Source organism: Anguilla anguilla, chromosome 9, assembly GCF_013347855.1.
Source record: "Anguilla anguilla isolate fAngAng1 chromosome 9, fAngAng1.pri, whole genome shotgun sequence".
Classification (NCBI taxonomy): Eukaryota; Metazoa; Chordata; class Actinopteri; order Anguilliformes; family Anguillidae; genus Anguilla; species Anguilla anguilla.
The window spans coordinates 2,467,949-2,482,948 of NC_049209.1; the positions used below are offsets into that span (position 1 = coordinate 2,467,949).

Consider the following 15,000-nt stretch of genomic DNA (forward strand, 5'->3'; position numbering starts at 1 on the left):
AGTCAAACCTGCAGACACTGCGGCCCTCCAGGACTGGAGTTTGGGATCCCTTACAAACTGACAGTGGCATTTTTACGCAAGACAACAGAGAAGAGCAATGATTACTCGCGCTTCATGAAGCAGAACCTGAAGGGAGATGATAACACCACAGTCACTGTCACTACTAGGGTTATTTTTTGAGCGTTGTGGAAACTTTTAATTAAACGGTGATACTCTGCTCTGTGCTTTACAATCTAACAAAGCTGAGACTGGTGTGCACTCCAAAACATGCACTCCACGTTCACACACTACCCCGAGTAAGATACAGCAAGTACACAGTATGCACTCTAACCCCCCAGACATGCTCCAGCACACCTGGCAGGACCAGAGCCAGCACTTCACACTTCATCCACACTCCTCAGTCCCACAGGTGCTCGCCATTTCATTCCCCAAATTCAGACAGAATGAAGAAGGTACAAACACTTCTCCTCTCTAGGAAAATACAGCATTCTGGATAAATGAAGGATTTATAAGTACGAATATATATATATAAAATTCACAGCAGGCAAATCTAATCATGTTCTCTCTACTCACTCACACACTGTACCTGGTGACGTGTACTTGCTGAAATGAAAGGCAGCCCACAGCACCATGTGCACTAAAGCCGCAGAGCTGAAATCTGCTGCTTTGAAAGCAGCCCTTTGAAACCGATTTACCCAGCTAACGTTACATAACTGTGCCAATGATTACACCTAGCTACAGAGCCAGAGACCGTTTACAATATTTAAATAAATCTGTGTGTCAACATCGCTTGGCAAACGCGTTCTCTTTCAGGGACAGTATTGCTTACCTTGCCTATATGCACAGGTGTATTTGCATTACTTACTGGCTTTTTTTTTTTTTTTTTTTTTTAATCATTCAGCTGATCCAAGTAACCGTGATCTCACAAATTAACCGTAAAAATAAAAAAATGCTTGCAATGCTTGACCTTTGTGCATTGTTCCATGTCTATTATAATAAGGTAATGGTATAATGATGATGCAAATCCTACCAGCACCTGCCCACCTGCCCCCCTGCCCCCTGAACCTCAGCAGCACGACCAAAAGCGGATTATCTGGTTTCCGTTTTTGGGGAATGGAACTTTCAGCGCTCGGGACAGAGCGCAGTGACTCGTCTGAACCTCCCGCGTGAGCGACGCTCAGAGACGAGGCCTCTCCTTCCTGTTTCAGGGGCTGCTTCCTGCGGAATGTTCCGGAACACGGCGAGCGCTTCCTGCCAGCTCACGGCGCTGGAATGGGGACGGCTGCCGAGCGGTGCCCGCTACCCCGTCGTGCCGGGCTGTCCCACAGGGCCGCCCCGCTATCGCCCCGGCCCAGCTCGGGCAGAGAGCCCGATCTCCTCTGCGCTCCTGCGCTCCTCCACTCCTCCCCCCTCCTGCACCCGAGCCGCGATTCCGGCGTTTCACACGGCCCAGGAGTCCTGCACCCCTGGCCCGTGAGCCGCCCCAGAGATGAGCTCTCAGATCTACTGCGGTGGAAAATTAAGCTGCGTCAAGCTTTTCCCTCCATATTTTTTCCCTTTTTTAATCATTTCATACATGTAATTATTTTTTTCCCCTATATATCACGGGGGGGGACCGGGGGAGCCGGGGGGGCCGAGGGGCGGAGGGGTGGAGGGGGGGGGGGGTGGGGGGGTAATGCAGCGGTGGTTTGTCATTCCCTGTCAGCCGGACGGGACGGTTATGCAGTAGCTAATTACGCGCGGCAGTTCCTCTTCCTCGCAGCCGCGCGCGGTAATCTGGCGGAGACGGGCGGGAAGAGTGGCGGGGAGAGCGATGGCGGCGGCGCCCGGCGGCTCACTGTAGCGAGCGCGTCCGTGCTCCTCACGAACCGGGCGGGTGCACACCACGCCTCACGTCCCGGCAGCACACACAAGGTGGACACGTGGGGGTGGGGGTGGGGCGGGTTCCCCTCCGAAGGGATCTGCGGGGTACCCTATGGAACCGCCTGGGCCAAACTGACCCGCGATTTCACCAGCTCCAGGACACATTCAAAATCCCACCACTCCCAGCGGGACTGACATGGCTTCAAAATGTTATATTAAAAACTGAGGGGGCTCTCGCTGTAGTGAATAATGTGCTTGGAGGAGGGCCCGATCGTATTTTCATTTCCTCTTTTCAGGGCGCCTGGGAGAAGGTGGGGTACAATCCCATCAGCACGCTTCCCCCCCAAACTCCCCCCCCCCCCCCCCCCTTCGGGCAATCACCGGCCCCCACGCGGCACGCGGGACGGCTCTTGTGGTCCTCCGTGGGGTCGCACAGTGTCCGTGACGTCTGATGAGACTTTGCGTGCTGCATTTTAACCCCACACCAGTGTGCAAAAGGACACACAGCACCGCACTTCCAGACTGCAATGACAAACCAAAACCCAACAGAATCAGCGTGTGTGAGAGAGTGTGCGTCTGTGTGTGTGAGAGACTGAGAGAAACAGAGAGAGTGTGTCTGTGTGTGTGTGTGTGTGAGAGACAGAGAGTGTGTGTGTGTGTGTGTGTGTGTGTGAGAGACAGAGAGTGTGTGTGTGTGTGTGTGTGTGTGTGTGTGTGTGTGAGAGATAGAGAGAAACAGAGAGAGTGTGTGTGTGTGTGTGTGTGTGTGTGTGTGTGTGTGAGAAAGACAGAGAGCGAGAGAGAGAGAGAGAGAGAGTGTGAGTGTGCGCACGTGAGCGTGTTTGCAGAGGCTTGGGTGCTGAGCTGTGGAGTTGTGCATTATGCAAGGGGCACAGCAGCTCTGAGTCATAAATCTGGCAGCTCCCAGCAGGCAGTGCTGCATTATGAGCGCTGAGCGCTGTATTTCAGCGCTAGCGCTGGCCCAGCACACACACTGCCTGCATTACATCACCCGCAGAGTGAGGGCCAGGACTGCACACTGCCTGCATTACATCACCTGGAGAGTGAGGGCCAGGACTGCACACTGCCTGCATGACATCACCTGGAGAGTGAGGGCCAGGACTGCACACTGCCTGCATGACATCACCTGCAGAGTGAGGGCCAGGACTGCACACTGCCTGCATGACATCACCTGCAGAGTGAGGGCCAGGACTGCACACTGCCTGCATTACATCACCTGCAGAGTGAGGGCCAGGACTGCACACTGCCTGTATTACATCACCTGCAGAGTGAGGGCCAGGACTGCACACTGCCTGCATGACATCACCTGCAGAGTGAGGGCCAGGACTGCACACTGCCTGTATTACATCACCTGCAGAGTGAGGGCCAGGACTGCACACTGCCTGCATTACATCACCTGCAGAGTGAGGGCCAGGACTGCACACTGCCTGCATTACATCACCTGCAGAGTGAGGGCCAGGACTGCACACTGCCTGCATTACATCACCTGCAGAGTGAGGGCCAGGACTGCACACTGCCTGCATTACATCACCTGCAGAGTGAGGGCCAGGACTGCACACTGCCTGCATTACATCACCTGCAGAGTGAGGGCCAGGACTGCACACTGCCTGCATTACATCACCTGCAGAGTGAGGGCCAGGACTGCACACTGCCTGCATTACATCACCTGCAGAGTGAGGGCCAGGACTGCACACTGCCTGCATTACATCACCTGCAGAGTGAGGGCCAGGACTGCACACTGCCTGCATTACATCACCTGCAGAGTGAGGGCCAGGACTGCACACTGCCTGCATTACATCACCTGCAGAGTGAGGGCCAGGACTGCACACTGCCTGCATTACATCACCCGCAGAGTGAGGGCCAGGACTACACACTGCCTGCATTACATCACCTGCAGAGTGAGGGCCAGGACTACACACTGCCTGCATTACATCACCTGGAGAGTGAGGGCCAGGACTGCACACTGCCTGCATGACATCACCTGCATCAACTGTCAGGTAAGACAGTGCGTGTATGCTAAGACCGGGGTGGTACAATCTCATCCGATAAGGGCCAGTGTGGGTGCAGGTTTGTGTTTTAGCTGAGCGCTAGGACACCCGATTCAGCTTTAACCAATCACGGTCTTCCATCGGGACCTCGATTAGCAGAATCAGGTGCCTTGGTGCTGGTGTTCAACCTGAGTTTGAGAAAAGACGGGACATCCCCGGGTGAGACCGTTGCCGGGCGCAGGCACGTACCTGACGACGGGCTCCGGGATGGCCTCCACGTAGGCGGGAACCTGGACGCCCTTCTCCCACTCCTGCCTCCAGGGGTCGGACAGCAGGTAGAACTCCTCCGGGCCCAGCTGGGCCGAGTCCGGCAGCTTCATGGCCGTGATGAAGTCCGTGCGGAACACCTGCCACGGGGGGGAGAAAAGGGCGCGGTCAGCCTCCAGCCAATCCGCTGCTGCAGCAGGGTCACATGACACAGCAGGCTGGAGCAGGGCACTGAGCGACCGAGCGAAGGAAACGGTGAGAACCGCCAAGAGCACTCCTGACCTTTGACCCCTGACGACCCCTGACGACCCGACAGGGAACAGAAGCGTAATGCGGCTGTGCTCCCGGCCAGATCACAGCAGCCCGCGCAGATCAAACGCACCGCTTCACTGGAGCCCGCAGTTTAACCTCAACCTGCTCACCCGCCCCACTCCAAACCTGCCCAACACCTCCACACCCGCCCCACTCCAAACCTGCCCAACACCTCCACACCAGCCCCACTCTAAACCTGCCCAACACCTCCAGACCAGCCCCACTCTAAACCTGCCCAACACCTCCAGACCAGCCCCCGTGTGCACAGGCAGCACCATGACGACAGCGCATGAACACAGGCAGCGCCATGACGACAGCGCATGAACACAGGCAGCGCCATGACGACGGCACATGAACACAGGACACGTACGGACGGATCAAAGGCACAGGAACAAAGACAGAGGCCGGGCAGGAGCGCGTCTTTCAGCCCAAAAATCTGGCCGTGCAGAGGGACGCTGTACCCTCAGGCACTCAGGACCCCCCCCCCCCGGCGGATGGGGAGCGGGGCAGCCCTGATATCAGTAACCCCCCCCCCCCCCCCCCCCCCCCCAGCCGGACTCAAGGACATGCGCAGCGCTACGTTAGCCGGAGAGGCGGAGGGTTCGGGCTCCTGACACCACCGCCGTTACACACTTCATCATCCCTTTACGAGCGGGGCGTCCCGGCCGTGTTAGCCCCGCCCCCGCCCCCCCCCGCCACGCGCCCGCACCGCAGAGAGCGCCAGCACCCACACCCGCACCCTCACACGTCCACACAATCACATATTCTTATTAAAGCCGCCAGACCAGGGGAGGGGGAGGGGGGGTTAGGGGGGGCGCCTGTGACTGACTGCCTATTAATTCAGCCACCACAACACCCCCCTCACCCCCGCGCCCCGCCCCCACCCCCCGCCCCACCTCGCCTTGCCCTGGCGCGTGGATTTACTGAGGCGGGCGTGTGGGTGGGGGAGTAAGGGAGAGAGTAGGGGGGGGGGGGTCCAGAGAGTGATATACTGTTAAATACAAATGCAGGGTGGGAGAGAGTGATCCCGGGGGTGTGTGTCTGCGTGTGTGTGTGTGCGAGCGCATGTGCGTGCGTGTGTGTGTGTGTGCGAGCGCATGTGCGTGCGTGTGTGTGCGCGTGTGTGTCTTAAATCAGAGCTGCACTCCACACTGCTGCAGGGCTGTCCTGCCTGTGATTCATTTTTACTGCCACATGTTTATACAACTGAAGCACAGCTAATTAATGTCAGCGAAATAGAATTACAAGGTGCCTGCTTTTTACTGTCTTTCTCTCTCCCTCTCACTCTCTCTCTCTTTCTCTCTCTCTCTCTCTCTCCCTCTCTCCCTTCCTCCTTTCCCCCGCCCCACTCGCTCTCTCATGCCAAACAGTTTGGCTGCCCACGCAGCCCCGGCAACACGTCGCCGTGGTGACCGCCCGCGGGGCCTGACAACAGCGGGACAGCAAGCATGTGACTCAACTCAACACCTCCCCAAACCTGCAGCCCTGTCCCGTACAGTCACCTCCCCACACCTGCAGCCCTGTCCCGTACAGAGTCACCTCCCCAAACCTGCAGCCCTGTCCCGTACAGAGCCACCTCCCCAAACCTGCAGCCCTGTCCCGTACAGAGCCACCTCCCCAAACCTGCAGCCCTGTCCCATACAGCCACCTCCCCAAACCTGCAGCCCTGTCCCGTACAGTCACCTCCCCAAACCTGCAGCCCTGTCCCGTACAGAGTCACCTCCCCACACCAGCACCCCTGTCCAGTACAGTCACCTCCCTAAACCTGCAGCCCTGTCCCATACAGTCACCTCCCCACCCCAGCAGCCCTGTCCCGTACAGTCACCTCCCCACCCCAGCAGCCCTGAGGATGATCTGAAACAGGGAAGGTACTGGAACTCCACTCTATATGAAGACTCCTATCCAGCGCCAAACTGCAGTTCCTCTGGATGACCCTTAACCCGGAAACAGAAGGAAGCCCAGTCATGTAGCAGAGAGGGTCACATCAGCCCCAACCCACCCAAACCGTGTAACGCCAAACTGCAGCCCGGCGGAGAAACCTTTGGCCAAATCGCGGCAAACCCAGCGTGCTGATTTGGGGTTGGCTGGCGTAGGCTGCTAGCCCTGCGGCGCGCTCTCGCGGTAGCATCAGCGAAACAGGGACGGGAGCGGAGCTGCACACGCTGGCTCTCACCCCCCCCCAATTTACAGAGGACTTCACCATGAGAGACAGGTCTACAGGCTCCAATGGTCCTTCCCATTTTGGGGGATGGGGGGGGGGGTGTTGTAATAAGTTAGGAACACAGGGCAGCACAAGAAACTCAAGTGCTGTGACTTCATCGTTCAGCAGGGAGACAGATGTCGAGGACAGACAGACGCAGTTTAATTTTAGCCCGCCTGTGGCTTTAATGAGGGGTTTTTTTTTTTTTTGTTTTGTTTTTTTGAAGGTTTGGAGCAGTTTCGAGGAAAGCTACGTGAGCTCTGGCGTTCATGCGGACCGCAGGACCACATGACTCAGGGCCGAGAGAGGGAAACCAGCGCGGGCCAACCGGGAGAGAGAGGGAGGGAGGGGGCGGCGACCCCCCGGAACTGAAGCCGCGTAAGAAAAATAAATTTAAAAAACACAGCCAGTGGGAGAGCCATATAAATGCGCAGTCTAAAAAAAATAAATATATAAATAAAATAAAAACTCATTCAATCGCTGCCGGAACGGCACAAAACCAAAAAGCTCTTCTCTTCCCATGATCCTCCGCTCCGCTCGCACACGCTCGTCTCCCCATCATCTTTTCTCCCTTTGAAACGCGCTGCCCCGGCGTTCAGTCCCCATTCATCGCTCTCCAATAGAAGTCATTTCCAGGCACATTATTCCCCACTTCCAGCCCGCCAATTACGTCTCTGAAAGGGGGCGAATTCATGCTCTCCCAAAAAAGAAAAAAAAATAAATAAATAAATACATTTTTACATTTTGATCGCATAAAAGCAAGAAAGATTTCTATGGATACAGACTTCTATGGATAGGTTTTTTCAACAATTTTTTTTATTTTTATGGAAAGGTTATTTCATTCAGAAGCAACAAACCTCCCTCAGCAATGTCAGTTCAAAGAGGCTGCCACCTCCAACAGCCAAGCTTACAGTCGGCACAACGAGAATGTGTGAGGTTTTAGATATCAGACATCGCTGCACAGGCACAACCGCAGGCAGGAAATGCACAGCCCTGGTTGGTGAATTAAGACAAAAAAAGGACGATCGCTACAGCAACCCAAAACCAAACCAAACCGAACACGAGCTACAGGAGCACGTCAAGTAAATTCTCATCCTCTGCTGGTTTTCCTTCCAGCAAAGACCGCAAATCGCACCATTTTCCGCTCGTAACCAAAACGTGCAGGAGGAGGCTGAGCAGAAAATGACATTCTATACTTGTGAACAAATTTGTTGTTGAGCAGCACCGACTTCCTGCGGTTATTCAGAGGGATAAACTCTTCTCCTTCTCCCGGCCTGTGAGGATTTCTGTGGTTTTAACTGAAGTGCAGCTCCAGGGAAATGTAGTCATTTTCCTCCGATTTGTTGCCATGGCCTCGATAGACCAAAGCAAGTATGATGCACACGGCCAAGCGGCAGATAAAGGACAGCTCTCACCTATCAGAGCGGAGCGTGGTAAAAACACTCCGGCACTAATGACCCTGGGAGGCTCCACACCGGGAGAACACAAGAGCGCAACAGAGCGTCTATTCTTAAAGACAGCAGAGGCTTTGGGTCAAACGGAGAGGAGGACGGTTCAAGAAAAGAGAGGAAAAGAAAGCTTGGAAACGATCCGGCAGTCTGCTGGAGCAGCACTGCCTCCCACCTGCTTTCACACACTGGTCTGCTGCTCCTCCAGTAGGGAGGTTCCCCTGCTCCTCCAGCATGGAGGTCCTCCTGCTCCTCCAGTCGTGGAGGTTCTCCTGCTCCTCCAGTCATGGAGGTTCTCCTGCTCCTCCAGTCATGGAGGTTCTCCTGCTTTTCCAGTCGTGGAGGTTCTCCTGCTCCTCCGGCGTGGAGGTTCTCCTGCTCCTCCAGTCATGGAGGTTCTCCTGCTCCTCCAGTCGTGGAGGTTCTCCTGCTTTTCCAGTCGTGGAGGTTCTCCTGCTCCTCCAGTCATGGAGGTTCTCCTGCTTTTCCAGTCATGGAGGTTCTCCTGCTCCTCCAGTCATGGAGGTTCTCCTGCTCCTCCAGTCGTGGAGGTTCTCCTGCTCCTCCAGTCTTGGAGGTTCTCCTGCTCCTCCAGTCATGGAGGTTCTCCTGCTTTTCCAGTCATGGAGGTTCTCCTGCTCCTCCAGTCATGGAGGTTCTCCTGCTCCTCCAGTGTGGAGGTTCTCCTGCTCCTCCGGCGTGGAGGTTCTCCTGCTCCTCCGGCGTGGAGGTTCTCCTGCTCCTCCAGTCATGGAGGTTCTCCTGCTTTTCCAGTCGTGGAGGTTCTCCTGCTCCTCCGGCGTGGAGGTTCTCCTGCTCCTCCAGTCGTGGAGGTTCTCCTGCTTTTCCAGTCGTGGAGGTTCTCCTGCTCCTCCAGTCATGGAGGTTCTCCTGCTCCTCCAGTCGTGGAGGTTCTCCTGCTCCTCCAGTGTGGAGGTTCTCCTGCTCCTCCAGTCATGGAGGTTCTCCTGCTTTTCCAGTCATGGAGGTTCTCCTGCTCCTCCAGTCATGGAGGTTCTCCTGCTCCTCCAGTGTGGAGGTTCTCCTGCTCCTCCGGCGTGGAGGTTCTCCTGCTCCTCCAGTCATGGAGGTTCTCCTGCTTTTCCAGTCGTGGAGGTTCTCCTGCTCCTCCGGCGTGGAGGTTCTCCTGCTCCTCCAGTCATGGAGGTTCTCCTGCTCCTCCAGTCGTGGAGGTTCTCCTGCTTTTCCAGTCATGGAGGTTCTCCTGCTTTTCCAGTCGTGGAGGTTCTCCTGCTCCTCCAGTCATGGAGGTTCTCCTGCTCCTCCAGTCGTGGAGGTTCTCCTGCTCCTCCAGTCGTGGAGGTTCTCCTGCTCCTCCAGTCGTGGAGGTTCTCCTGCTCCTCCAGTCGTGGAGGTTCTCCTGCTCCTCCAATCGTGGAGGTCTTAGGACAAGGAACCCCGCAGAGGAATCGCAGGAGGCGTAGTTTATAGGAGCGGAAAACTATGTGGCGGGCAAGATGGCACGCGGTCACCCTCGAAGGCCTCGTTTGGGCCATGCCCTCTGGGGCGTCCCGTTCGAATGCGGGCACACTTGCAGACCCCTGGCGCCCCGCGCCCGGCGTGGTAAACAGGAGCGCAGCGAGCGGCCGTGAGAGCGTAGGAACGAGCTGACGCAGCCCCCCCAGCTGCGTGCAGCTGGTCGCCATGGATCCACACAGATGTTCCAGCCCGGATTAATGAGCTCAGCCAGCTGTTTGACGTCCCCGTCGGTGGGCGTGGACAGATGTGGGCTTCTGGATCCACTGATTCGTTTTAATTTTTCAAATTATGTAGCTTTTCTTCTGTTCTTTCCTTTTTTTTTTTTTTTTATTTCTTACAGTTGGTGGCATTTCACAGAAATCTGGCAGCCTGGATCATCGGGGCTTAGAATTCCCCAAGAGCGGCAGGAAGGCAGGAAGCTTCACCAGGGGCACGTTTCCAACCAGAAGATCGCACTTCACCCTCTTTTCCAGAGTCATTTTCACACTTTTGTTTTGGGAAATGGGCCCCAATTTGGAACATTTTGGGAATTTTGGATCAGTGTTTTTAGACAGCTGCATCCTCGGGGAACAGTCAGGGTCCAACGATTGGCCCGACCAGCCAAGTTATCATGAGCCAATTCATAATTTAGTTTGTTCAGATTTCTGTTTGGAGGGACTACCGCCAGCCCAGAAGACTGAAGTTGTGTGAGGGAAAAAAAAAAAAACAGGCTGAGGCTGAGAGCACGTTCACGACCAAAAATCCTGACCAATCACAGAATTGGAACTTTAGTACAGTTCAGAAACTCCTGACCAATCACAGAATGGGAACTTCAGTACAGTTCAGAAACTCCTGACCAATCACAGAATCAGAAACTCTAGTACAGTTCAGAAACTCCTGACCAATCACAGAATGGGAACTTCAGTGCAGTTCAGAAACTCCTGACCAATCACAGAATGGGAACTTCAGCGCAGCGCTCTTGCCGGGCCTTACATTAGCTCGCCTGGCGTCTCATTGCTGTTTAAGAACGAGGCTGAACTAATACTGGGAAGTTAAGCAGCGTGCAAGTTAATGCTTTTTATTTCACCTCTTTTTTCACGCGGATTAATTATCATCTGTCACTGTCTTTATCGACTCACTCCATTAACTGAGCTAATGAAAGCTCGCCGCTTGTAGGCTAATGGCTAAAGGAAATTAGCATGAGTAAACTTCCATCATCGAGCTCAAGGAGCCACACATCATGACTGCTAAGTAAAACATTACATGCACCAGAGTGGCACAATTGATGTGAAGTTTCTCGAATGGGTAAAATTTTATTTTAATTCCCACCTCTTGGGTGACTGTTGCCTTTAACCCCGATTTATAAACTTGCCCTCTAGTTGTAAGTCGCCCTGGATAAGAGTGTCAGTCAAAGGCCTGTAATGTAATGTAATGCACCACTAATCTCAATGCAGACGCATCGGAAATGGGGACTTTTCTCAATGAACTCAAAACCAGGAGAGCCGTTCTTCAAACTGGCTGTTGTGTATCTTACCTCTGGTGAACGCCTCTTGTGAAAAACACCAACAGCATTGTTACGAATACATTCCTACATTTAGGAAAAAAAGGGTACTTTGTGTACCCATTTAGCGATGTGGGTATTAGTGGGGTTACTTCAAAAAACGGTAAGCGAGTAAACGATTCGGGAAACCGAAACACAGTTAAATTAATATCCTTTCAGCGGCACGTGCCGATTCATTTCAGGATGAAGTGTGCCCTTCCCTTGTTTTATCCGTGTGTTGACAACTGGCAGAGACCACCCCATCCCCTCCCCAACTCCCCCCCCCCCCCCCCCCCCCGAGACAAAACAAGTGGCAGTGCTCTGAAAACCGCCATCCTCAAGCTGAGCGGTCATTCATGGGACACAAACATCATCCCCTTCTGAAGGTGCCCCTTTCTGACACGACTAATGAAAAACAGGTCTAAAAAAACATTCAATCCCAACACTACTGTTAAGATAAGATGAGATATATTTTATTGAACCCCGTGGGGTAATCTGTCCTCTGCATTTGACCCAAACATAGCCGCTTAGGAGCAGTGGGCAGCCACAGCGCAGCGCCCGGGGACCAACTCCAGCTCTGAGGCCAGTGCCTTGGTCAAGGGCAACGGCAGGAGTGTACCTGACCTGGCATGCGTGTCTCTCAGTGTGCGAGGAAACCAGAGCACACGGAGGAAGCCCACACGAACACGGGGAGAACACGCAACTCCTCGTACTCGTGAAGACGACCCGGCCGGCCAGGACTCAAAGCCACAGCCTCCTCCTTCCGAGGCAATAGTGCTAGAGCAGGGAGGAGTTTGAAACGGTGCCCCAACAAATGTTGCCGTTCAGAGAGAAAGAAAAAAAAAGAAGAAAAAAAAAAGAGAGGCAAAATGCCTTGGAGGCATTTAACAGGGCTAACACAAGGGCACCGCCGGGACTGTTAGGACTGAATTAGCAGGACAGCCGACACTCGGCTCACACAAGGCCCTGAAACTGGCGCTCCTGGAAGACCCTGCGGCGGGACACTCACCTCCGACGGCTTCTTCGGCTCCTGGCGGGCCCAGGTGCTGCTGGTGCCCGTGGTCTTCGAGCACCTCGACCAGGTGGTCACATGACCTGCGGGAGGGAAAAATAAATCATCAAATAAATCGGCCAAGTTTGATCAAAAGGCCACCTCCTCAGACAACTCAAAAATGTGTCAGAACACTGACCTTTTACGGTGTAAGATCACAAATATGTGAGTACAATGCTCTTATCTGAACATTCCAATGCTGATGTCACAATCACTGCTGGTGACCGAAAGCAACGGAGTTCTAGAACACCAACTTGTGAACTGTGAACACATTCCAAAACACCCTACACTTCAAAGAGCTAAAGGACAAATTCACCACACTGGATTTAATCCATTACATCAACATTACATTAAATTCATTTAGCAGATGCTCTTCTCCAAACTAACTCACGAGCTGGAGCGATTTACAATCCAAACGTCGTTACTTGCTTATTGCATTGTACAGCTCGATAGCTTGGAATCATTTTTGTAAGTTATCAAACTTTTTTCTTTTCTTAACCCTGTTCTGCTCTGTAAAACAGGGATTCCTACTTAGCATTGCAATAAGATTCCTACCAGGCACTTCACAAGCATCTCAGACATCATTACGGACTTTGAGCTGCGAGAGCTGAGAGGGAGGGGAACAGACACGGCTGTCCACGCTCCATCACACCTCTCATCGCATCATGAAGATAAATCTCCGTCACACTGTGCAGTTCCTGTGAAGACGTACGGTTGTATCGCCTCCGTTTAGGGGGGCTGACGCGGCCCGAGACTCTAAACAGGCGGGAAGAAGCAGACCCCCCCGTTGCTCCGGGTGTCAGCCCCCCGGAGGAGGAGGAGGAGGAGCGGAGGAGGAGGAGGAGGAGCGGAGGAGGCGTTCGCAGCGGGACAGTAAATCCAGCAGCCGTCCCGGGCTGGAAATCACAGGCGTGAGCGACTCCAACGACTCGGACTAGCGTTCCGCGGCTCTGGGCCGGGTTCCGTGCGCGCTTGTGCGTCTCCACTTCAGAAACAGCAGCGCGGCGAGCAGGTGTGTCTCTGGGGGCCTCAAACCAACGCTTTATTAATAGGACTCAAAATCACACCTCCACCCAAGCCCGGAAATGCTAAACATCCCCACAGCGAACGCGAAAGACGCTAATCTCGCGAATGACTGGCATCGCCATCCTCGCCGGCGACAGCTCGCTACGTCTGATTCGCGAGGTCCCCTGTCAATCAAGCAGCCACTCGGGGCGGAGCGTTTCGAGAGAGGGTGAGAGGAGGGAGAGAGAGGGAGGGAAGGAGAGAGAGAGAGAGAAAGGGACAGAGAGAGTGAGAGGGAGGGTGAAAGAGAAAGAGCAATCGAGCGTCACACCAGGTGAACCCCCCGGCTCGGCTCGTCGTGCGTTGGCGGCCCAACACGTCGCTCGCCCGCCGTTAATCTCTCTCCGTTTAGTCTGAGCGGAGAGAGAGAGAGCGCCTCGCGCTCCAAACTAATTAGTCTCCAGCGGTGCCAGTCCCTCCCCATGCCCTCCCCGTGCCCGCGCTGTGCCCTCCCCGTGCCCGCCCCAGCCCGGGTACTCACTGTCGGTGGTGTCCGAGTCGTTGCTGCTGGTGGAGTACTTCCTCCTCTTGGTCTCGCTCTCCATCTGCAGGGAGAGACAGAGAAACGGGGGGTGGGGGTGGGGGTGGGGGTGGGGGTGGGGGTGGGGGTGGGGGAGGGGGGGTGGGGTGTGTTTGAGTGTTAGTGGTTCGGTTTGTGGACCCGGGCGTGCCAGTTCCTCCCCTGGCACCCCCGTACCAGCTGTGCCCACTCTCTGATACCAGAACAGCAGGGCGTGGCAGACACATCTGACACACTCTCTCACACATATACACACACACACACACACACACACAAGCTCTCTCTTGCTCTCTCTCTCTCACACACACACACACGCTCTCTCTCTCTCACACACACACAAGCTCTCTCTCTCTCACACACACGCATACACACACTCTCACACACACACACACACACGCTCTCTCTCTCTCTCACACACATACACACGCTCTCACACACACACACACGCTCTCTCTCTCTCTCTCTCACACACACCCTTTCTCATACACATACACACGCTCTCTCACACACACACATGCTCTCTCACACACACACACGCTCTCTCGCTCTCCCTCTCTCACACACACACACACACACACACACACACAGGTCCAGGGGAAGGAGCAGAAGGAGAGAACGGGCAGTGTCTGTGCAGATTTATGTGGCTATAAAAGCAGTCTTTTCCCCACTAATACAGCTATACTGCTCTTCTCCCTGCACAGCCCTCCGCTCTCAAACTTTACAGCCGACATTTAGACTGGCAAACAGCGCCATACCAAACACCTCCCCTAACCCTAACCCTGCACAGCCCCCCGCTCTCAAACTTTACAGCCGACATTTAGATTGGCAAACAGCACCATACCAAACACCCGCCCTAACACTAACACCTAACCCCAACACCTAACCCTAAACCTAACACCGCCCACCCCTCACACGGCAGATCGATGCGGCCGATCGGTCCTCCCCCGCGGGACCGTCCCGGAGTGAAACCCTAACCCCGCACCGCGCCTCCCCAAAGCACCGCGCCAAGAAGGAACCAGAGACGCGAAAGAAACAGTCTTCCCACACCGGACCATAGAAACACTCTTCCCACACCGGACCATAGAAACTCTCTTCCCAAACTGCACCATAGAAACTTTACAACACCTCATCATAGAAACTCTGCCATGCCAAACCATAGAAACTCTCCCGCACCGAACCATAGAAACAGTCATCAGAAACTGCACCATAGAATCACTCTTCCCACAGCGCACCATAGAAACTCTCT

General features: G+C 54.6%; 1 protein-coding gene across 1 annotated transcript in view; it reads right to left on the reverse strand.

Annotated features, from left to right (window-relative positions):
* The window catches only part of jade2 (jade family PHD finger 2), a 62,178-nt gene that overhangs the window by 40,533 nt on the left and 6,645 nt on the right, over window positions 1-15,000 (reverse strand). Inside the window, exons 2-4 of the mRNA XM_035433215.1 lie at window positions 13,716-13,779; window positions 12,128-12,213; window positions 4,122-4,279 (exon numbers count right to left, since the gene is read on the reverse strand). Of these exons, the coding sequence (XP_035289106.1) occupies window positions 4,122-4,279; window positions 12,128-12,213; window positions 13,716-13,779 (308 nt within the window). The remainder of the gene's footprint in view (window positions 1-4,121; window positions 4,280-12,127; window positions 12,214-13,715; window positions 13,780-15,000) is intronic.